Source organism: Canis lupus, chromosome 23 (genome assembly GCF_048164855.1).
Source record: "Canis lupus baileyi chromosome 23, mCanLup2.hap1, whole genome shotgun sequence".
NCBI classification, from domain to species: domain Eukaryota; kingdom Metazoa; phylum Chordata; class Mammalia; order Carnivora; family Canidae; genus Canis; species Canis lupus.
In genome coordinates this window covers 17,752,533-17,775,832 of record NC_132860.1, presented here as the reverse complement: position 1 = coordinate 17,775,832, position 23,300 = coordinate 17,752,533, and the positions used below count along the sequence as shown (strand labels likewise).

At 36.7% G+C, this 23,300-nt stretch overlaps 1 protein-coding gene across 3 annotated transcripts in view; it reads right to left on the bottom strand.

The window, feature by feature from the left end:
* The window catches only part of SBF2 (SET binding factor 2), a 453,884-nt gene that overhangs the window by 32,132 nt on the left and 398,452 nt on the right, over positions 1-23,300 (bottom strand). The window contains exons 27-31 of one of the 3 annotated variants that reach the window (XM_072794105.1): positions 15,368-15,564; positions 12,890-13,030; positions 11,910-12,005; positions 3,758-3,832; positions 2,222-2,406 (exon numbers count right to left, since the gene is read on the bottom strand). In XM_072794105.1, the coding sequence (XP_072650206.1) occupies positions 2,222-2,406; positions 3,758-3,832; positions 11,910-12,005; positions 12,890-13,030; positions 15,368-15,564 (694 nt within the window). The remainder of the gene's footprint in view (positions 1-2,221; positions 2,407-3,757; positions 3,833-11,909; positions 12,006-12,889; positions 13,031-15,367; positions 15,565-23,300) is intronic. The other 2 variants (XM_072794106.1, XM_072794107.1) reach the window with 2 other exon arrangements.

The following is a 23,300-nucleotide window of genomic DNA, read 5'->3' as shown; positions in this document are numbered from 1 at the left end:
CTGAACTGTACACATGAAGATGGTAATTTTATGTTATTTGTATTTTATCACAATTAAAAAAAAAACTCTGCCAAGAACTTATACATAGGGTCTGCTAATGTTTTATATTGGTTATTTCAGAGTATTTTTAAAAAGGTATATTATAGTTTTAAAATAAAAAGCAAAAAATCCTAATTCTTTTTTTTAAAATATCATTTCTAACATGTATCAAGAAAAAAAGTTTGTCTTAATAATCCCTCTTTTAAAAAGGAAGCTACCCTAAAGAAAAAATATAAAATATAAAATAGACCCTACTGAATTGTATCTCAATAAAAAAAACTATATGCTTGTAAATGTGATTGCAATTTTACATACAGAAGATAAATATAAAAATTCAACAACATGGAATGCCATGTAGTGATGAAAGTAATTATGAAGACTATTACACGACATGGAAACATGTTCTTTAGATAAGAACTTAGTAGTATACACAAGTTCTTATCTGCTAGTTTTTTTTTTTTAAACTTATAATAGATAAAAGATACTTTACTTTCCAGGAAAACCAGGTTTCTTTCCATTTCTCAAATGTACATGAACTAGGTATGCACATCTTATGAACCAGGAACTATTAACCATAGTGTTGACCAACACTAGGTCAAAAGGAATTTGTTTCTAAGTCTAAGGTATTGTAAATTGAAAAAGGTTAGCAAGGGCAATTCAAGATTATTTAGAATAGGTCATTCCCTACTTCCTTGCTTTCCTATATGTCTCCTTTGTGGGGAGAAGAAAGTGTTGGGTTACAACTAGACAGCACTGTGTTAGCCAGAATGTGGCGCACACCAGACAGATAAGGACCTACACTCTACAGATACAATTGAATAAATAAAAGGAAAACTTGAATGGAATATACAGAAACCCTAATAACCACTGTGCTGGGATAGTGGTATTATGTTTTTCAAAATATAATACTTTATGGATAAAAGAAAGAAGGAAGGAGAAAGGGAGGGAGAAAGAGGAGGAATAGTTGCAAGGAGTCAGTCTTTCTTACTCATATGTGCCTGATCACACAGCTCATCTGAAGACTGATGTGCAAAGGCAATGGCAGAGGTGAGAATTTAGGAGACAAAGCCTGGAGAGTGAATCAGGTTATGAATAAGTGGTGTGCTGAAGTGTGGAAAGTCTGTGCTCTGGGAAAGACGCTGGTGCCAAAGAGGCTGTACAGGCAACCCTGGATTACTGTTGAAAAGTGTTCCAACTATTTTCTGGATATAAAGTTATCTGCTGTATCAGAAGACACGTGTGCATACTTAAAAACTGAGTATTACCCAGCAGTTTCATGCCCTCTACCCTAAAGGTTGTGACTAAGTGATTGCAGCAGTCCTGGCAGTGGGAGAAGAGCTAGCAAAGACAGCTTGCCAGAGAAGAGATGACGCAATCACTGGCATCTTGAGAACCAAGCATGTGGGATCCTGCTCACAGCCCCTGCTCCATGGTTCAACAGAAGGTCTGTCTAGATTGCCCAGTGCTGACTAGAGTCAGCTAAACTTTGAGGGGATTTCTGACTTAACAAATACTTTTATTTCCCACAAACCTATCAGTGGTAATGTATTTTGTAATGTGTGCATTGCTAAAACAATCCCAAGGAATAGTTGCTTTTGGAGGCAGAGGTTATCTTTCCAATTTATAGGATCTGAGCATAATGAAGTTCTTTAGCATAATCATTTAAAAAAGACTAAAGTTGATTAGTATCTAATATTTTGAACTTTCTCACTTGTCTTAAGACATGTATCTCTATATATACAGCCTTGCAAAGTTTTTTAAAAATATAACTTAGAAAACAGTCTTGGCCTTTCCTTGTCTCCATATGTAGTGTCATGGTCTTCTTTTCACTCCTCTACCTTCCTGTAGCTTTCTTTATCAATAGGGATCTATTTTGCCAGGGGTACAGATACCTATGGAACTAAGACAAGGGAAAAACATACCCTGAATGAACCTTATTTCTTTTTTGACATACACTTCCTAATATTCCTGATGTTCGATTTTTTAATGATTATGAGTAAGTATATTTAGACATATATACATACATATATATGAACTAAAAATTTTTTTGAGACTGATTATTAACTCCAGGTTAAGAATCTATGCTGTAAAACAAAATTTCTAGGAAAGCTGGTTTGAAATAGGTTTTATAAACTTCCTTCATGTATCTGCAAAGCTTCTAAGTGAGGAAAAGAAATCTTACCCTTAGTTGAGACTTTTCACCAAATATATAAAGGGCTGCTTGGCGTTTCGAGAGCTGGTTTTGCAGGTAGGTGCTGTTACTAAAGGAGGCGGAGTGGTCCCTGCCTGCCAGTCGGGCACCAACATCAATGAAAGATGTTGGAGAGCTGATCAGGCGAGTGCTAGAGCGAAGACTTGCCCATACACCTTCACAAAAGCCAAAACGATTGAGTGAGATAATCTGATGTGGGAATGCCACTGAATAGGGAAAAGATGCATGCTCTGTAGGTACAGTTTTAGAAGTAATTGCAAGTTAATTCACCTAAGTATATATCATGGATCATATTGGTAATTTGTCGTTTACTTTTACAACATATAAGCACTATTCAATACAACATTTCCAAATCACACAATCTTAGGGTTGGAGGGACCTAAGAAATCACCCAAGTCAATCCTATTTTTGCATTTTGATGTAAAGTCAGTATTTATAAATGAATGCTGAGATCATAAATAGAAAGAGTGCACAGACACTAAAGAAACAAAAAATGTGGGCAGAAGGCAACAAAGAGATAACACGTAGTGACTCAGTTTCTCAGGGTTTTGTGAAAGAAGTAAGGAACACTCCTCTGCTTTAGCCAGTCAACACAACAAGAAATGGAGATTAAGTAATAAATTAGAACTTTACTATACCTATTAAAATCTAAGGGGATTTAGAATTAATATATATGTGTCATGCCAAAATGATAGAATTTTAACCCAGCAAAGATTATATTCTCACCTTTTTGTTCTAGTATTCATGAAAAATAGTAAGAAGTTATAAATTTAGTAATGTGCATTTCACTGATCCTTAGCTTTATTTAAAATTTCAGTCAAAAGCAGATGTCTCATATGTCGCCTAAGGGAAAGGCCAAAGCTAAGCTGCTAGAAGAATCTCATGTTATAAATTGACCTTAATTATATTAATTAGAAAAGTCAAGGATTTCTACATGCAAGTGAATACTCAATATTCAATATCCAAACACAAAGGCAAATACTAAGCCTCAAATTTTGAAAAACATTGTAGTACCTTAAAAATAACAGGGCCCCTCATAAATGTTCACATGGTGTTCATGCTCGTGATGGGGTCACTGGGGTACAGGCCACTGCCACTGCTTCCCTAAAGTTAGGTTTCTTCCCTAGATTTAGAAAGGCTTTAATATTTGCCAAATGTTAAATTAATCCATGTTTCTAGGTGACTGCAAGTCACCACAATAATGTTTGTCTCATCTGCTTCTCTCTTTATAAGCATTTATATGGTCAGGAGACCAGTTCCCAGGAAAAGGTGTTTTAGGTGATTTCTGCTTAAAAACATGGATGAATCTTTCTACATGACCTATGAGTTTGTCTTAGATATTATGGCAAGTGTTTATAAATGGAATCACAGAACAAATTCAGAATATGGGTGAAAATGAAGGACATAATTTGACAAACGAATGTGAAAAAAGTCACTTGTAACAAAAATGCTTTCATATGAAGATGGTTAAAAAAGAGTGACACATCAGGACAGATAATACAGTACCTTGATTATGGACTCTTCCCTTAGTTGAAGATTTGGGATTTGACTGAGTAAAACACTTATCTCTGTACCCATGCACTGGTAAGTGAGATTAAAGACAGAAGGAGGAATGAAATGTAGATAGCAGCAAACATCAGAGCAAATTGAGTAAGAGAAGAATAGGTTATTTAATTTTTGAGATTAAGTTAACACAGGGGGAAAATGTAAATATAATAAAAGTATAAATAGAAAATATGACTAACAAAAAGCTGCACAGTCACACAAAAAAGATGAACTGAGTGCCTGTTAAATGAAATTTCAGCTCCTGATTATAAATATTATAAGCACAATGAAATGGACAGCACAGCAGAGTGCCACTAACAAATTATACCAAATGGAATAAGCTTTTGAAGATTGTCATTTGGTGAGAAATAAATTTATATAAAATTAAAGAATTGAGGGTGGGGGGTAAATGTTAAGAATGCATTGGCCCTAGGATTTAAGGAAGCTGATTGGTTGGCAAATGCTACGTGTTATATAACACGTTTGTTCTTTGAGTAAAGTCATCACATCAGGAATGAAGCTCTAGTAACCATTTGGAATAACTAAGTGCATATTTCTGCAGTAAAGCATCAAGCAATGCCACACTATGCTTTTTTCTTTTCAATTTGAAATTACATTTATTTTTAATAGATAGTATGAGCAGCAAAAATTCATGATCCCGTGACAATCCCCAATGCCACTAAAAAATATAGCTTGTGATGATTGAGGTAATGACTTCTCCTAAAACCCCTACTTGCACCAAAATGATAGGCAGTATTAGAGATAATACTTTTGTAATTTGAGTAATATTGTTTTTTCCTGGCAGAAAAAAAGTGCCCTGTGACTATGGCAAACTTTACCTGGTAGTAACAAAAGTGGTGAGCAGTAGGTTACAGTTATATTATTTCTTGAGCAAAGAACTGCTCAAGTCAATTAAAGAAAATGATTCTGTATTTATTCAGAATTGAAAATGTTAACAGAGTATTATTAAGCTATATACTGCAAAACTGCATATCACATAATTTGATAAAAGGAAAATCATTAGCAGTGTTTTCATTTCTGCCTCACTCTGTCAGAAGCAGAAAATAAAGGGTATTAATGGCTTTAGTGGCCAAAGGAATTCAGAAAGCTAAGGGTTGGGTGCCTAGGTAGCTCAGTGGTTGAGCATCTGCCTTTGGCTCAGATCCTGGTCCTGGGGTCCTGGGATTGAGTCCCACATCAGGCTCCGGGCATAGGGCCTGCTTTTCTCTCTGCCTATGTCTCTACCTCTCTCTTGCTGTCTCTCATGAATAAATAAATAAAATCTTAAAAAAAAAAAAAAAGCTAAGGATTGCGGAGGCACTGGCTGATTGCACACAAGGAATTCTTTTGCAAGACAGAACAAGGACCATGGGACAACATGGTAAAGGCACAAGGCCTCCTGTGCTGGTCAGCTATTTATTTTCTGCTAAGGTTTTGAGCTTTCCTAAAGGAATATGGGATTCCTAAATGCTTATAGTGAAGTCTGATTGGTTGGTTCCTGATTCTGAGATGCTATTCCCTGAACACACACCAGTTTTGTATGTGGGGCCATTTGCCTAGAACAGATTCTCACACTCCTTTACCTGATAAACTCCCTAACTCTTAAGATCCAGGAAAAATGTGAACTCCTCTGAAAAGTATTCCTCACTGTCTCCAGAGTTGTAGAGAGCTCTATTTAAACTGTGATCACACTGCATAGTTTTATTCTACTAGATTTTGTGTTCCAAAGGGTAGGGACCTAATCCTATCTATTCTTGTATCCTTGCTGAGAGCCTAATATATAGGTACTACAAACAGTTGCGGATTATTTTCTTTTTGAAAATTGATACATTTGGAGCTGTTATGACCATTCTAATGTATCTTCAATTCTGATTATTTGCCCTGAGAGAATGAAAAGAAGGGTATTAAATAATAAAAAAAAATTAATCACTTCCCCAAATAGAGGCTCACTAATGAAAAACTGCCAAACGTTCATTACATAGCAGAAAATCAACAATGAGCAAATGGCCTTTAGTGACATGGGGCCAGCAGAGGGCTTTGAGAACTGTAAGCCATCTGGCAGTCATGTTATCCAAAGGCATTAGACCCCCCTTGGTGGTTTTTGTTTTAGTATATATACATTTTGCATCGTGACTTAGTTTTACCTGATATAATACATATTGTAATATAATATAAAATGTATTTTTAACTATGAATCATGATCAAAACAGTTTGCAAATTATTGGCCTAGACCTAGAGCATAAGTCTTCAATTTTCTTGCCTTGGGCCTGTGAGGAGCAACCTGGTTTAAGGTAATTTAAATGCAAATGTAGACTTTCTTCCCATCTCAGTGGAGTATTAGGCAACTATAACTAATAATCACAACAGCAATCATGGAACTAACATTTATTGAGTTCTTATTATGAACCAGTTACTAAGCTAAGTGCTTTACATACATTATTTCACTTATTCCTCATAACTACTCTAAAACTAGATACTATTTACTATCTGTACTTTATAGATGAGGACACTGAGCATTAAAAGGTTTCCTAAATTGTTTAATAATCACACATTAAGTGGTAGCACTGTGGTTTGAACCTGAATGTAACTGAATCAAACTCTTAGTGTCCTGTTGTGTAAGCAACCATGTGGTCCTGGAACTGTCCAGCAGGGTCTGGCTAAGGGGATTGCTTCAGGGAAGAAATATGCAGTTCATCCCACCCGGGGGAATGCACTGGTGTTCAAAACATGAGTGTTTCCTAAGCACTGGTATTGTTCCCTCCACTCTGTTCAGGCCAAAGGAGAAGAGGAAAAAGATACTTGGGTTGGATGTGGTGATGGATACTGAATTTATCAAGGTGGACTTATGACTAGCATGGTGCATGAGGTACAAGCTATATTCAGTGAATGCTGCATTGAAATGGACTGAACAATCCCAGTACCAGTTATGCTATTTGCTATGTGATCTTGGCCAAATCACTTCATTTCTCAGAGACTCTTAAAATACATATCCTAGAGATTATTATAAGGATAAAATATCACATGTAGAGAAACATAAAGGGCCATGGAAGTGTATAGGAAGAAAAATTAAAAGCCAGCCTCCATGTGGTTACTTCTCAAATATACGGAGCTGTTATATTTTTTATTTAGGAGGCAGTACCCATTTTCTTTTTAAAAGTTAATTAATTAATTAAAAGTAGGCTTCACGACCAGCACAGAACTCACAACCCTGAGATCAAGACCTGAGCTGAAATCAAGAGTTGCACTTGACTAGGTAACCCAGGTGCCCCTTTCATGACATTTTTCGAGTCAACAAAGTAATTTATCCAAGTTAGAAGTACATGCTTTCTCCATAGAGCTTGGAAGTGATTTTAATTTATAAATGAAAAGTAATGTGCTTTATTCACATCTTCACTTCTTAATTGGTTCTTGTGTAAAAGAAGTTGCTTTCCCTGCCTTAGGAATTCATCAACACAGAATGCAAAGTGATTGCCCTGACTGAAAAAAGGGTGATGGAGAAGGTGGAGGTCAATCTAAACTCTGGCTCATCATCACAGTGAGAAAGGCACATAGTGTAGATAACCTAAGAAGAAAATCAGAACCTAGGACTATGACAATGAAAGGAATGAAAAGACAGTAAAAATACAGAGAAGAGAAAAAAAGAGGAAGGTTAGATGGAAGATTTAGAGATAGGAGGGTCTTCCCACACAGGGTAGATGAGGAACTTCTGAAGAAATGGTGCCTAGCTATCTGGAAAAATGAAGAACCTCTCATTGAGGGGACGTACAAGGAAATGAACTTTTGTAAGGTGTGTAAGTGTCTATACTTGGCCCATACGAGTTTGTGTCTGCCTGTCATAGTCAATGTTAATAGGGAATCTTCTAAGATTTCCCAAACTTGCTTGCTCCAGTCCATTCCTGTTATTCTAAGTGAGGAGGAATGACACTGTTGGAAGAGACAAAGGAAGCAGCTTTAGGGATCAAAGAAGAAGTCCAACACGCCAGGAAACAGCAGCATCTCATCTTCCAGTTAACCACTGGGACCCTGGGAGATTTAGGAAGCTTTGGGAGAAAAGAATTAAGAGATGAAATAAAAAGGTAAGATTTATGTTTCTGGATCCTAGTTTAAGATACTAGAACGATGGGCATCTGGTTAGGAACAAAAAAGTGTTGTAAGGAAACACGATGTTCACAGTAATTTTCAGAAGAAAATATTTGGGAAGGGTGTCAGAAATAATAATTATGGCCTCATTATGTATAGAATGGGTCAGAAACAAATCAAATAGATTTTTGACAGTAAGAGGTAAATATAGCCTTTTAGGTACCTTTGAGAATAGCAAAGAATGAACTCATGACTAGAATGTGACCATAAGTTGGGATCCTTTTGCATAAAAAAGGCTGAGTTCTGAGGCCAATATTGAAAAAAGAGAAGATAATGTAGGTCAAATATATTGGTGACTATCCATAAGTCCTAGGCAAAATTACCTAGAAGAGGTAATTTTGTACCTGAAATTTATATTACAAGTCATCTGGCCAAATGGAGGAATAAATAATGTGTTCTTGAAGTTTACAAAGTCAAAACTTATGAGCAGAATGGGGAAAAATTGTTGACATGCCTTACTGACAATATAAACTTTCAATGGTAAACAAAGCAATAAGTCGAACTGCAACCTTGAGCCAAATTCTGATAGGAGCTCTTGGCAACAGAAAGAGCAGGCAGGAACCTTAGGAGACAGTCATTGTACTATTTTATGTTCAAATTCATCAAGAAAGAAATGATAAGAATGATGTATGTATCTTAAACTTTAAAACAATGGTATTTTAAAAATTCAGAGGAGAGCTATATATAAATGTTATGGGTTAAACTGTATGCCTCCACCCCCTACTCATACGTTGAAGTCCTAACCCCTTACTGAGTACCTCAGTGACCCTACTGGGAAACAGGATTATTGCAAACGTAATTAGTTAAGACGAGGTCACACTGGAGGGGGATGGACCCCTAATTTTATATGATTAATGTCTTTATAAAAAGGGAAAATTTGGGATCCCTGGGTGGCGCAGTGGTTTGGCGCCTGCCTTTGGCCCAGGGCACGGTCCTGGATATCCAGGATTGAATCCCACGTCAGGCTCCCGGTGCATGGAGCCTGCTTCTCCCTCTGCCTGTGTCTCTGCCTCTCTCTCTCTCACTGTGTGCCTATCATAAATAAATAAAAGTTAAAAAAAAAAAAAAAAGGGAAAATTTGGAGACAGACACATAGGGAGAACATCAGATAAAAATGAAGGCACCTGAGTGATGCTTCTACAAGCTACGGAATGCCAAAGATGGCTAGTAAGCCACCAAGCAGCTAGGGGAGAGGCATGGAACAGATTCTGCCTCATGGCCCTCAGAAGGAATCAATCCTGACAACATCTTGATTTTGAACTTCTAGCCTCCAGAGAACTGTGAGACAATCATTGTTTAAGACAACCAGTTTGTGGCACTTTGTTATAGTAGCCCTAGCAAACTAATACAATGACCTTCAGGCCTGAAACACTAATTCAGAAGATGAGTGAAGAAGGTTGAAAGCTAGTAGGAAATCCTGCAGTTGCAGAATGTTCTAATGAGGCAGAAAAAAAGTATCTAAAGAACCAGGGGATCCCTGGGTGGCTCAGCGGTTTAGTGCCTGCCTTCAGCCCAGGATGTGATTCTGGGGTCTCGAGATTGAGTCCCACATCGAGCTCCCTGCATGGAGCCTGCTTCTCTCTCTGCCTAAGTCTCTGCCTCTCTCGCTTTCTCTGTCTCTCATGAATAAATAAATAAAATCTTAAAAAAAAAAAAAAAAAAAAAAAAAGAACCAGGATGACAGCCAGGAGATGGGCATAGTAATCTTGGTTTCTAAAAGGGGAAAAAGTGAATTTTGTAAAACAGAGCCTTCTTTTATGTTGATTCTGAACCAAATTCTATAATGGATTACTAATGGATAATTTATGATTACTTAGGAAAAAGCATTAATTCCTATAATGAGTCATGGTAAATTAACTATATAATCTTTTGTGATATAGTTAACAGTTGGAAAGAATGGAAAAAATTGAATTAAAAAGATTGGCAGAGGGCAGCCCGGGTGACTCAGTGGTTTAGTGTTACCTTCAGCCCAGGGAGTGATCCTGGAGCCCCAGGATTGAGTCCCGTGTCAGGCTCCCTACGTGGAGCCTGCTTCTCCCTCTGCCTGTGTCTCTGCCTCTCTCTCTGTGTCTCTTATGAATAAATAAAATATAAATAAATAAATAAATAAATACATAAATAGGGATCCCTGGGTGGCGCAGCGGTTTAGCGCCTGCCTTTGGCCCAGGGCATGATCCTGGAGACCCGGGATCGAATCCCACGTCGGGCTCCCGGTGCATGGAGCCTGCTTCTCCCTCTGCCTGTCTCTGCCTCTCTCTCTCTCTCTCTCTCTCTCTCTCACTGTGTGCCTATCATAAATAAATAAAATTAAAAAGAAAATAAATAAATAAATACATAAATAAATAAAATCTTTTAAAAAAATGATTGGCAGAAATTTAGAAATATGGGCCAGGTGGATTTTAGAAGGAGTTTTAACTACTATATATTAACAGACAATTTCTTTCTTTAAGGAGGCTTCTATATTATTTTGATGAAGACTTCTGCTCTTAGTTCTGGTTTGCTCAATTTTTTAAACAACAAATTACATGACGGCAGAGAACTAATTGACGCATGACAAGAGGCTAATACACAGGAAGACAGTATCAGGATTCAAAGTCTAAAACAATAGTCCATATAAAAAAAGATGGAATTTTGTAGATACAGCACATGGTATATTTAGGTTCAAAAACCAATCCTCAAGGCTAGTCCTGTATGTGTATGTGTATATATATATATATATATATATATTTTTTTTTTTTTTTTTTTTTTTTTTAGTCCTGTATATTATTAAGAACAAGAGCACATAGGAAGATATTTCAAGTGTGGGTCAACCTAGTGATGTAGCTATCCTCATATCTAATGTAATCTTAGGCTGCATGAGTTCAACTCTATGGAGAGTTCACTAAGTGACAAAGATGGTGAGTAGAAGGCAACCATTTGAATTGGGGTATTTGGAGATAATGAAAATTCTAAGAGCGAAAAGATGGTATCAGCTTTAAATTCAAAGGATTGTGGTATAGGAGATCAAGATTTAGAATTTTCTAACTTAAGAAGGCTGAGCTAGGGGGGCCCATATGTAAAAGCCACAAAATGGCAGATTTTTAGATCAATATGAGAAAGAATTTTCTAACAAATAAAGAGCTCCTTACAAACGCAAGAGACTACTTTTAGGAAGAAATGAATTTCCCTTTACTGGTGATGTTCAAGTAGAACTGGGATCATTCACTTGGTACATTTCCAAGGGGATTCAGCATTGCATAGGAGTGAGAAGCCCAAGATTCTATGAATCCAGTATGAAGTAGGAGATTTTATAATCAAGATACTTGCTCTGGAATTTCCTCTGAAAAGTAAAAGAATCCCACATTATCTCCAGAGACCAATGTGGATCACCTCTGGAGCTAAAAGAGCAAATACAGAATTTCCTCTGAAAAGTAAAAGAATCTCACATAATCTCCAGAGACCACAGTGGATCACCTCTGGAGCTAAATGAGCAATACAGGCCTTTTTCTACTTCCTTATGCCAGGAGCTAGAGCCCAGAGGAAAAAGAGTAACCTGGATATCATTCTCTTCTGTTCCCTAACCCAGTATTTCAGAGAACAGGAGTAAAAATTACAGGCACAACTCTTTGAGGCTCAGATTACTTACTTCCCTCTAGCTGCTTAATGCGTCTGTGGTCAGCTTTTCTACCCTGCAAACCTGAAGCACTGTAGAGTTTTGCAGGGCTGGCCACTGATTGAGATATGTTTCCCTTACCTCCTGCTGCCGCTTCCAAACTCATCAATAGCTAAGATTTCAGCATTATTATACCTCTTGTTCCAGGAGGCTAAACTCATCTGTCACAATACCAGTAACAAATTAGATCATGTATTTAGAGAAGAGTGATTAAGAACAATTTGAACCATAATTAGTTGATTTAAAATAGCACTATCTAGAGTAAAGTTTTCTGATTTCAAGGTTGTATCAGTGCTCAGTTATAAAATCAATCTTACTAACCTCCTCGAGCAAAGCTATTGGATGGGTTTACATCCAAATGTCCTGGCACTACCTGCTTAAGCACAGTGGACATTCTTGAAGTCCTCCTTTCAGTCCCTGAAAGTCAGCCAAAAAGAAGAACAAAAACCAGGTCGTTCAGGTTAACATTACTCAAATGACAAAAAGTTATCTTCATGTGTAGCATGTCTAATTGCTGCCAAACATTGTACTTTTTAAGTACCCACAGCTTTAATAGAGATAACAAGGCACTGTTACTATTTCCTCAGAGATACACACATTTGCAAGATTATAGAGAGTTAGGTTTGGCAAGTGCAATCAGAGAATTTAATGATAAATGAAGCAAGGCATGCATGGTGTTACTTTACAAGAAAAGCCACTTTCTGCTTATGTTGAGCTAATTCAAATAGCTGATTAAGCCAAGGAGACCAACTTTTCAAGTCACATGCTCCTGTGTCTAACACATTAGGGTTACCTCTACATGAACCCTTTGGGGTTCCATCACATGATAACTGAAACAGAATATTAGTACAAGTCTTAATGGCTTCATCCAAATCTAGTGAAAACAAACTGTACTACAAATCACAAAAGGCTGCAGAAATTTCAGGCATTTCAAAATTATACATGATGATTTACTACATATGCATTTAATAGTTTGGTATTCAACTTATACATTCAACTTGTAATAATATGTTAAAGTCTATATAAAACAGATTCTAAGAAAAAAAGAGATGACTTTATGTTCTCCACTCCTATTACTCTTTTAAAAAGTAAATAACTGAATCCCTGCATTTGGTTACTGTTACTAGACATTAACAGTAATATGCTGATTTTTAAGTAAAAGGAGCTAAAGTTATAGCCCCACAGCATAAAGCTTTAAGGGGTCGTACTAAACGAACAGTATAAATAATTAAAGAGACCAATCCTGGAAATGAATCTGACCTTTCATAGCTGTTAAGAAGAAAAGTGTGATTAGTACTTACCTGGAGACAGAGCAAGTGCTGGCCTGACGGTAAGGGTATTACTGCCACTAAGTTTCTGGTGCACAGAAACTGCGTTCAGTAAGGCTTGCATGTATTTTTCTTGTTCTATGCTACTGGAGGATTCTAAAGAGGAGGTAGGAGCTATAAAAGAAAAAGTGAATAAAACAAACTGTCTCTGTTAATAAGAGTTATCTATCTACCTACCTATCTTATTCTTTCTGTATATAATCTTCAAGTTACCACACCCAAATATAGAAACTTGCCCCACTCAAAGCTGTAAATTATTAGATGGCTATCGTCTTATGATATTGGTTTCACCACACCTATTCTTGGTTGCCTCGTCATCCTCCCAGAAAGAGCCCAGGTCTGGAAAATCAGCACAGGGCTGTCGTTTGAAGCATAGGTGTAGCTTCTCATTATGTAAGCAATTCATAAGTGAAGAGTCACAAAAGGCAACATCTCCCTGATGATTTCCCTTAATTATCCTGTCCACGCTACTATCTGGGAGCAGAGGATGGAATGGGTTCCCTTGGCATCCCTGAATGCGCAGAGGTGAGAATTCCCCATGTCAAGTAGCTTTCTTCTAGTTCTGCCATACAGGTCTAACAGGGCACACAAACTTGTAGGGGTTTGTTGCAGAAGAGTAAAGGAAAATGAGGAGAAGGTAGCAATAGCTACTGCCAGATTCCCTGGTCCTTCTAAGAGAGGGACAGAGGGATGCACAGAGGGAAATAAATGTGAGAGCAATTCTAGGTTTGAGGTAGTCTGAAACTGGTTTGTACAGAGCAAAGAATCACTGAAATTGGCCCAGGCACTTTAAAGAGGCATCATTAGGGACTCGTTAGAAGGACAATAGGTGTCAACAAATTTTCTTAGATCTTGAATATAAAAAAATTAGCAGGGATCCCTGGGTGGCGCAGCGGTTTGGCGCCTGCCTTTGGCCCAGGGCACGATCCTGGAGACCCGGAATCGAATCCCACGTCGGGCTCCCGGTGCATGGAGCCTGCTTCTCCCTCTGCCTGTGTCTCTGCCTCTCTCTCTCTCTGTGACTATCATGAATAAATAAATAAAATCTTTAAAAAAAAAAAAAATTAGCATAATTATACTTTACAAACATTAAGATGCCATTGTATTTTATAAATACAATAAAATTCTAAATTTTATTATAAATTCTAAAATGTCATCAATTATAAGATGCACCATTCTTTTATGTACTAAGAATTAAAAATTCTTCCTTTTAAAATGTGACAATTCTTTCAGATCACATCAATTTTAAGGTCACATTCCAATTTCAAAGATATTAAAATATAAGCATATGTGTGAGCTCAAAAAATATGAAATATTTTTATATTAGATTTAAAATATCAGAAACCAGTGGAATAAAATAATTTCAATTTTTTCCAATGAAAAGCTCAGTGATATGCTTATTAGTGTTCTTGAAATGATTCCCTCACTTTACCTAACTTACATATGCTCCATTCTATTATATTTACTATATGGCTTGGGAGGATTCCTCAGTTATCAAAAATAGTTCAAAGCCAATTGCCTTTAATTATACCAATGTTGAGACTCCAAGACAGGTGGGATAATAATGATGATGATGATGATGATGATGATGATGTGTGTGTGCTTTTAGTCAAGTGAATGGTTAAAGAGGCACTGGCCAATTTTTAACTTTCAGGAGAGAAATATATGAGAATAAAAAAGAGATATCAAAAGCACATTGTTTTACCTCTGAACCATAGAACTTACCTCGTTTCTAAACAGTTAAGAACATAGTCGTCCCTAAATTGGATCTGATATCTTGATGGTCTATTGTTTAATTTTATTGAGCATCTACTATAAGCTAGAAGTTATGGGAAAGGTCAGCAAAATATAGCTCCTGATTTCAAGACCTCAGAGATAGTGCTTAAAAATATCCTCAGAAAACAGGGCAGCAGCACTATCTGCTTTCTTAAGTTGGCCTTCCTCTAGCTTCCTAAAATATCCTTTCCTTGAGAGTCTTTAAGGCAGCTTTTTGGTCATTAGTTTGCTGACTTGTATGTGTGTGTGTGTGACTTGTAGGAATGAGATAAAATATCTCATGTTACATGGTACAGAGAATCCCTACTTGCCTCTGAAGCTGTTAAATATATTGGGATGTTTCCCAGAAGGAAAGAAAAAGGTTAGCATAATCTAGTTTCCATCTGTGGATACCTTGGCTTGCTGAAATAAAAATAGCCTAGAACCAAAAATTTTATTATGATAATTTCTATTAAAACCCATATATAGATAGGCATATTAAGCCAAGATGTCAAATTCAAGGTGTGGGCCCACACTGTCAAGTAGTACATGTTTTATTTTGCACAGTGGAAAGCCTGCATGTGAGAGAAGGCTCAATATAAGGGCATAAATGACATTCCCAGATATTACTTCCTTTATTTTTAGGAATTCTCTGAAGTGAAAGGATCATTAACTGTGCTGTAGAGAGATGCTTACCTGCCTGGGGGGAGTTCTGAGATTTGAAAAGACCAACCACTCCCTTGCCATGGAATCCTCCAGATCGGAGAAGCAGGGTACCGCTTCTTGAGTTCTTCCAACATACAACAGGCAGGCGATTGTGTCGATAGCAGCGTGCAACTCTTGGTAAACTACTGTCTTGTACAGCCTGAGGTACAACTAAAAGGCCAGGATAGCTTCAGGGATGTGGAAAGGAGAGAATGATTTGGGTGGCAGGGGGTGGGGGGAATAGGAGAACAGGAAAGAAATGGGGAGGGGGGACAGAGAATATGAGAACATGAATATCATCATAGTCTGTAATTTTCTAAGACTCAGAAACATACTGGTTGAGGGGGAAGACATATTTTTTAAACATGGAACTTACTTTCAACTCATTTCTTTAGGGATTGAGAAGAAATAACTGAGGTGGTGAGAGCAGCTAATAAATTCATTAATCTACAGCCTTTTTTGAAATAAGACCGCTTTAGCAATACTGTAGACTCCTATGGAATAACCTAAACTTAGAAAATAAAACTATGTGGAATTACTAAAAAGCCCTCTGTTAAACTGACGATTCCTTTGCCTTATATACTACTTTTTGTCAACTTGAATTAAACTCAAAATGGATGAAAGATCTAAATGTGAGACAAGATTCCATCAAAATCCTAGAGGAGAACACAGGCAGCACTCTTCTTGAACTTGGCCACAGTAACTTCTTGCAAGATACATCCATGAAGGCAAAAGAAACAAAAGTAAAAATGAACTATTGGGACTTCATCAAGATAAGAAGCTTTTGCACAGCAAAGGATACAGTCAACAAAACTAAAAGACAACCTACAGAAGGGGAGAAGATATTTGCAAATGACGTATCAGATAAAGGGCTAGTTTCCAAGATCTATAAAGAACTTCTTAAACTCAACACCAAAGAAACAAACAATCCAATCATGAAATGGGCAAAAGACATGAAGAGAAATCTCATAGAGGAAGACATAGACATGGCCAACATGCACATGAGAAAATGCTCCGCATCACTTGCCATCAGGGAAATACAAATCAAAACCACAATGAGATACCACCTCACACCAGCGAGAATGGGAAATTAACAAGGCAGGAAACCACAAATGTTGGCGAGGATGCGGAGAAAAGGGAACCCTCTTGCACTGTTGGTGGGAATGTGAACTGGTGCAGCCACTCTGGAAAACTGTGTGGAGGTTCCTCAAAGAGTTAAAAATAGACCTGCCTTATGACCCAGCAATTGCACTGTTGGGGATTTACCCCAAAGATACAGATGCAATGAAATGCCGGGACACCTGCACCCCGATGTTTCTAGCAGCAATGTCCACAATAGCCAAACTGTGGAAGGAGCTTCGGTGTCCATCGAAAGATGAATGGATAAAGAAGATGTGGTTTATGTATACAATGGAATATTACTCAGCCATTAGAAATGGCAAATACCCATCATTTGCTTCAATGTGGATGGAACTGGAGGGTATTATGCTGAGTGAAATAAGTCAATCAGAGAAGGACAAACATTATATGTTCTCATTGATTTGGGGAATATAAATAATAGTGAAAGGGAATAGAGGGGAAGGGAGAAGAAATGGGTAGGAAATATCAGAAAGGGAGACAGAACATAAAGACTCTTAACTCTGGGAAACGAACTAGGGTTGGTGGAAGGGGAGGGTGGGGTGGGGGTGAATGGGTGACGGGCACTGAGGGGGGCACTTGATGGGATGAGCACTGGGTGTTATTCTGTATGTTGGCAAATTGAACACCAATAAAAATAAATTTATTATTCAAAAAATAAAAATAAATAAATAAAGATTGTAGGATTACTGGATTAAAATAAACTTTATAAAGATGACAAGCCAAATTGTCAACTCATTAGTCTGCATTTTGAAATGACAACTGAGCATAGAATACACTCATAGCAGCCTGTCTGAGATAGTGAAAGAACTAAAAATCAAAACCAAATGATTTCTGGTATAAAACAGTATGCTCAAATGTTAAAATAAGTCTAAATATCTTATTAACACTACATGTTGATAATTTTTAAAACAAGATTAGCTCATAAAGTTACAGGATATGATGCTGGGAAAATACAAAATAGACAGGAATACTTTTTTTTTTTTGAATACTTTGTTTTTATAGATTAGGAAACACAAGAAGATAGGCAGGTTTCAGAGTCATTTCCTTTAGTTTATTTAGCAATATTATACTAAAGACATTTCATATTAGTAACCCCCCAACCTCTAGTTTTATATATTTGCATCTATGTTTGATCTTCTTTCTGACGAAGGCTCAATGCCTGGCATGGAACCCAAAGTAGGGCTTTAACTCATGACCCTGAGATCAAGACCTGAACTAAGATCGAGTTGGATGCTCAACTGACTGAGCCACCCAGATGACCCTGATCATCTTTTCTGTGGTAAAATATACCTAATATAACATTTAATTTGTTAACAATATTTAATTATACAAATCAGTGACATTAAGTACATTCACTATATTGTGCAACCATCACAACTACCCATTTCTAGAATTTCTTTTTTTTTTTTTTAAAGATTTTATTCATTTATTCATGAGAGACACAGAGAGAGAGAGAGAGAGAGGCAGAGACACAGGCAGAGGGAGAAGCAGGCTCCATGCAGGGAGCCTGATGTGGGACTCGATCCTGGGACTCCAGGATCATGCCCTGGGCCAAAGGGGCAGGTGCTAAACTGCTGAGCCACCCAGGGATCCCCCATTTCTAGAATTTCTAATCCCTTATCTTAATATAAGCCAATGCTGAGAGAAGGGGGAGAAAATGCAGTTTATGCTGCATTTTTCTATACTACAAATTGATGAAAAGAAGCAATTCCATTATTATGGCCCTCTATTTTTTTTAAGTTTTTAAATTCCAGTTACGTAAAATACAGTGAAATGTTGGTGTCAGGTGTACAAGATAGTGATTCAGTGCTTCCATACAGCACCTTGAACTCATCACAAGTGCACTCCTTAATCCCCATCACCTACCTATTTGAACCATGACCCCACCCACCTGTCTTCTGGTAACCATCAGTTTGTTCTCTAGAGTTAACAGTCTGTTTCTTGGTTTGTCTACTTTTTCCCTTTGCTCATTTGTTTTGTTTCTTAAATCTCACATATGAGTGAGATCATCTGGTATTTGTTTTTCTCTGAGTGATTTACTTCACTTAGTAAAATACTCTCCAGCTCCAACCATGTCATTGCAAATGGCAAGATTGCACTCTTTTTTATAGCTGAGTAATATTCCATTATATGTATATAATATATATATATATATATATATATATATCTTCTTTATCTATTCATCAGTTGATGGACACCTGACCTATTTCTATGATTTGGCTATTGTGGACAATACTGTTACAAACATTGGGATATGTGTATCTCTTTGAATTAGTATTTTTGTATTCTTTGGCTAAGTACCTAATACTGGCTAAGTACCAAATACTGGATTGTGGAATAGCTCTATTTTTAACTTTTTGAGGAATCTCTATACTGTTTTCCAGAGTGGTTGCAGAAGTTTGCATTCCCACCAACAGGGTAAGAGAGTTCTCCTTTCTCCATATCCTTGGCAACATGTTATTTCTTGTTTTTGATTTTTGCCATTCTGACTGGTGTGAGGTGGTAACTCATTGTAGTTCTGATTTGCATTTCTTTGATGATAACTGATGTTGAGCACCTTTCACGTGTCTGTTGGACATCTGTATGTTTTTGGGAAATTGTCTATTCATGTCTTCTATAGGGCCCTCTATTTCTTTAAAAATTTTTTAATGATTTTATTTAGTTATTCATGAAAGACACAGAGAGAGAGAGAGGCAGAGACACAGGCAGAGTGAGGAGGAGCAGGCTCCCTGTGGGGAGCCTGATGCAGAATTTGATCCTGGGACCCTGGGATCACACCCTGAGCCAAAGGCAGATACTCAACCACTGAGCCACCCAGGTGTCCCCTATTTTTGGATTAAAAAAACATGGAACAAATAGAACTTATTCTTTTGCATATTTTACTCAACATTACGTTTGTGAGATCCATCCATGCTATTGAATATAGCTATAGTTTGTTTTCACTGCTGTACAGTATCCCACTATGTGGTTACACTATTTATCTATTGTTGATTTTGAATAGTTTCTAGTTTTTGACTATGTAAGAAAAATGTTGCCATGAACATTCCCATAGGTGTCTTTTGGGAATTCTGGCAGATAACAGGTTATATGTATGTTCAATAGATGTTTAGATGTTTAGTAGATACTGCTAGACAGCTTTCCAAAGTTGTTTAATCAATTTGCAGTCCCACCAGCAATAAATGAGAGATCCATTTGCTTGACATTTTTACTAGCACTTTTGTTGTTAGTCTTTTAAATTTTAGCCATTTTTGCAGGTATAAAGTAGTCTCATTGGGACTTCAATTTCTAAAAAAAAAAAAAAATTTCCATTCATCTAAAGATTAATAGTTTGAGTATCTTTTCAATATTTATTGGCAAAAGGATATCTTTTTTGATGAAGTGACTGTTTAAGACTCCTGTCATTTTTTTATTGCCTTTTAATTATTTTAACGATGTTTTCTGATGTTATCTACAGAAGGTCTTAATTTATTAATCCCCTCCTTTTGGATAGTGCTTTTCCTTCCTCCAGAATTTTTTTTTTTTTTTAATTTTTTTTTCTTTATTTATTTATGATAGTCACACAGAGAGAGAGAGGCAGAGACACAGGCAGAGGGAGAAGCAGGCTCCATGCACTGGGAGCCCGACGTGGGACTCGATCCCGGGTCTCCAGGATCGCGCCCTGGGCCAAAGGCAGGCCCAAACCGCTGCGCCACCCAGGGATCCCAGAATTCTTTTCTTACTTCAAGGTTATGAAGATATTCTCCTATCTTCTAGAAGCTTTATTGTCTTAACCTTTTACATGTAGATCTACAGACTAACGTGAATTGATTTTTGTGTGTGGTATAATGTACGTATAAAAATCAACTTTTTTCTTGTATAGATATCTAGTACCATTTACTGATAAAACATCTTTTATTGACTACTCTTAAGGGCTATCTTTATCCAAAATAAAGTGTCCATATATGTTAAGCTGTTTTATATTCCCAATGGTCTGTTTGACTATCCTTGTGTGAATCCCATACTATTTTAATTCTGTAGCTTTATAAAAAAGTCTAGGCATCCTATAGTATTATTCTATAAGACTATACTGACTATTCCTGACCTTTTGTATTTTTATGTAACTCTTAGAATCATCTTTTTATTTTCCATAAACATTTTGCTGGGATTTTGAATGGGACTACACCCAATCTACAGACCATTTTCTGGAAAAATTATAGTTTTCAAATATTGAGTAATTCTAATTCAAGAACATGAAATATCTATTTATTTATATATTTAATGATCCTCAGTATTATTTTGACTGTTCCATGTAGAAGTCTTGCACATTTTTCATTAGATTTATTCCTCAGAAATGCTTTTCAGAGTTACTCTAAATAGTATCAGTAGTACCAAAATAAAATCACTTAAAATTGCATTTTTAAATTATTTGCTTTTGGTACATATAATGGTAATTTTTGTATAATAATCTTGTACCAGTGGCCTAACTAAATTCATGTACTAACTTTAAAGGTATATTTGTAGATTCCTTCAGATTTTCTGTGTATATAATCAAGTCATCTGTGAGTAAGGATAGTTTTCTTTCTCTTCATCTTCATGTCTTTGTTTATTTTTCTAGTCTTTTGGCACTTTGTAGTGTCTCTAGTATAACACTGAGTAAAAGTGGTCATCCTTAATTTGTTCTGACCTTAGAGTAAAAGTTTTCAGTATTTTCTCATAAAATAATTATTGCTGTAGGATTTTTTTAGACACTAAAGAGCTTATTTTGGGGCACCTGGGTGGCTCAGTGGTTGAGTCTACCTTTGGCTCAGGTGTGATCCTGGGGTCCTGGGATCGAGTCCTGGAACGGGCTCCCTGCAAGAAGCCTGCTTCTCTCTCTGCCTGTGTCTCTGCCTCTCTCTGTGTATCTCTCATGAATAAATAAATTTTTTAAAAAAGAGCTTATTTCTAATTTGCTAAGAGTTGTATTAAAAACCATAAATGTACATTTGATAAAATACTTTTCTGTATATAATTAATTTATGTTTTTCTTTTTTTCTTGGAGTTAAAAAATATTATTAATTTGGAAATCTTAAAAAAAAAAAGGAAATATTTTAGCCCCATTTTCACAGTTTACTTGTTTTGGAAGTTCTAAGCTTGAGTTTGAGATCCTCCAGCGGCAAACATTCAAAGTTTGTGCACTAATTTCCATAGGAGGAGGGGGTAACGGTGGGCCTGAGGATCACATGCCCCTAAGGCTCCCTTGGCTTTCTGGCCTAGAGGAATCTCCTGTCTGGTTGTTCTGCTATGTACTGTCTCCAGGACCTTCCATCACTGCATGCCTTGGACCAGTTCACAACAGCTGTTTCTGCTTTGATTCACCTTCTGGAATGCAACATATTTTTCTTTCTAATTCTTTTAAGATGGTGAATTATGCTGACTGATTTTCAATTTAAAAAAAATTTTTTATTTATTTATGATAGTTACACACAGAGAGAGAGAGAGGGAGAGGCAGAGACACAGGCAGAGGGAGAAGCAGGCTCCATGCACCAGGAGCCCGACATGGGATTCGATCCCGGGTCTCCAGGATCGCGCCCTGGGCCAAAGGCAGGCGCTAAACTGCTGCGCCACCCAGGGATCCCTGATTTTCAGTTTTTCAAGCCAGTTTTGTATTCCTGCAATAAATTCCACTTGGTCATAATGAACTGTCATTGTAATATTTTTAATTTTAATTTTTATAAGATTTTATTTATTTATTCACAAGAGACAGAGAGGTAGAGACATAGAAAGAGGGAGAATCAGGTTTCCCACTGGCAGCCAGATATGGGACTCAATCCCAGGACCCTAGGATCACGCCCTGAGTCGAAGGCAAAGACCCTTGACCACTGAGCCACCCAGGCTTCCCCACTGTGATTTTTTTCTTTAAAGGCAGTTTTGCAATGTTCTATCCTATTACTTTCAACCTTTTTGTATTCTTGATATATGATATCTCCTTTAAAAGCAGCATAAAGCTCTTAGAAAATTCTGGTAATATTTTTTCTTTTAATTGGAATATTTAGTCAATTTATAACAATTTTTACAATTACTGATATATTTGAATTTAAATTTACCATCTTACCATTTGCTTTCTATTTTCTCTGTTCCCTTTTCTCTCCTTCCTGCCTTCTTTTGGATTATTTTATTATTCCATTACTTTCCTACTGATATATTCTTTGAAGGATATATATCACTATAAACATTTTGTAAGTGTTCTAATAAGTGATCTATTTTATTTTCTTTCTGACAGATTGAAATGATAAATGAGGCCTATTTTTGCATTAGCAGGCATGATTTTTTATAGCAAGCTTCCTACACAGCAGGACAATACACCCTGATACCACTATTTACACTACCTACAAAGAGAATTTAGTTAGAAGGACAGAATATCCAGGAAAATTATTGAATACTGAACATAATCATAATCTTTCAGTACTTAATGCAAAATTTTTATTTGGCCCAAATCTCAAAACTGTATTTCCAACTTGTTTCTTAAGTTTCACATTGGTGTTTATTTATTATACATTTTTTTCCTAAAAATATTTTCAATTGTCTTTTTTTGGAAAATATTTTTGTTGGGTGTACAACCTACATTGATGATTATTTTCTCTCAGCCTATCGAAGATATGATTCCATTGCCTTCTCACTTATATTGTTGCTGTTGAAATGACATTCATCATTGATATTCCTGTTTTGGTGATTTGTCTCTTTTCTTTGCCTGCTTCTAAGATGTCCTCTTTTTCCTTAGATGGTCTGTGGGTTCACTTCAATAGCTCTAATGAGGATTTTTTTC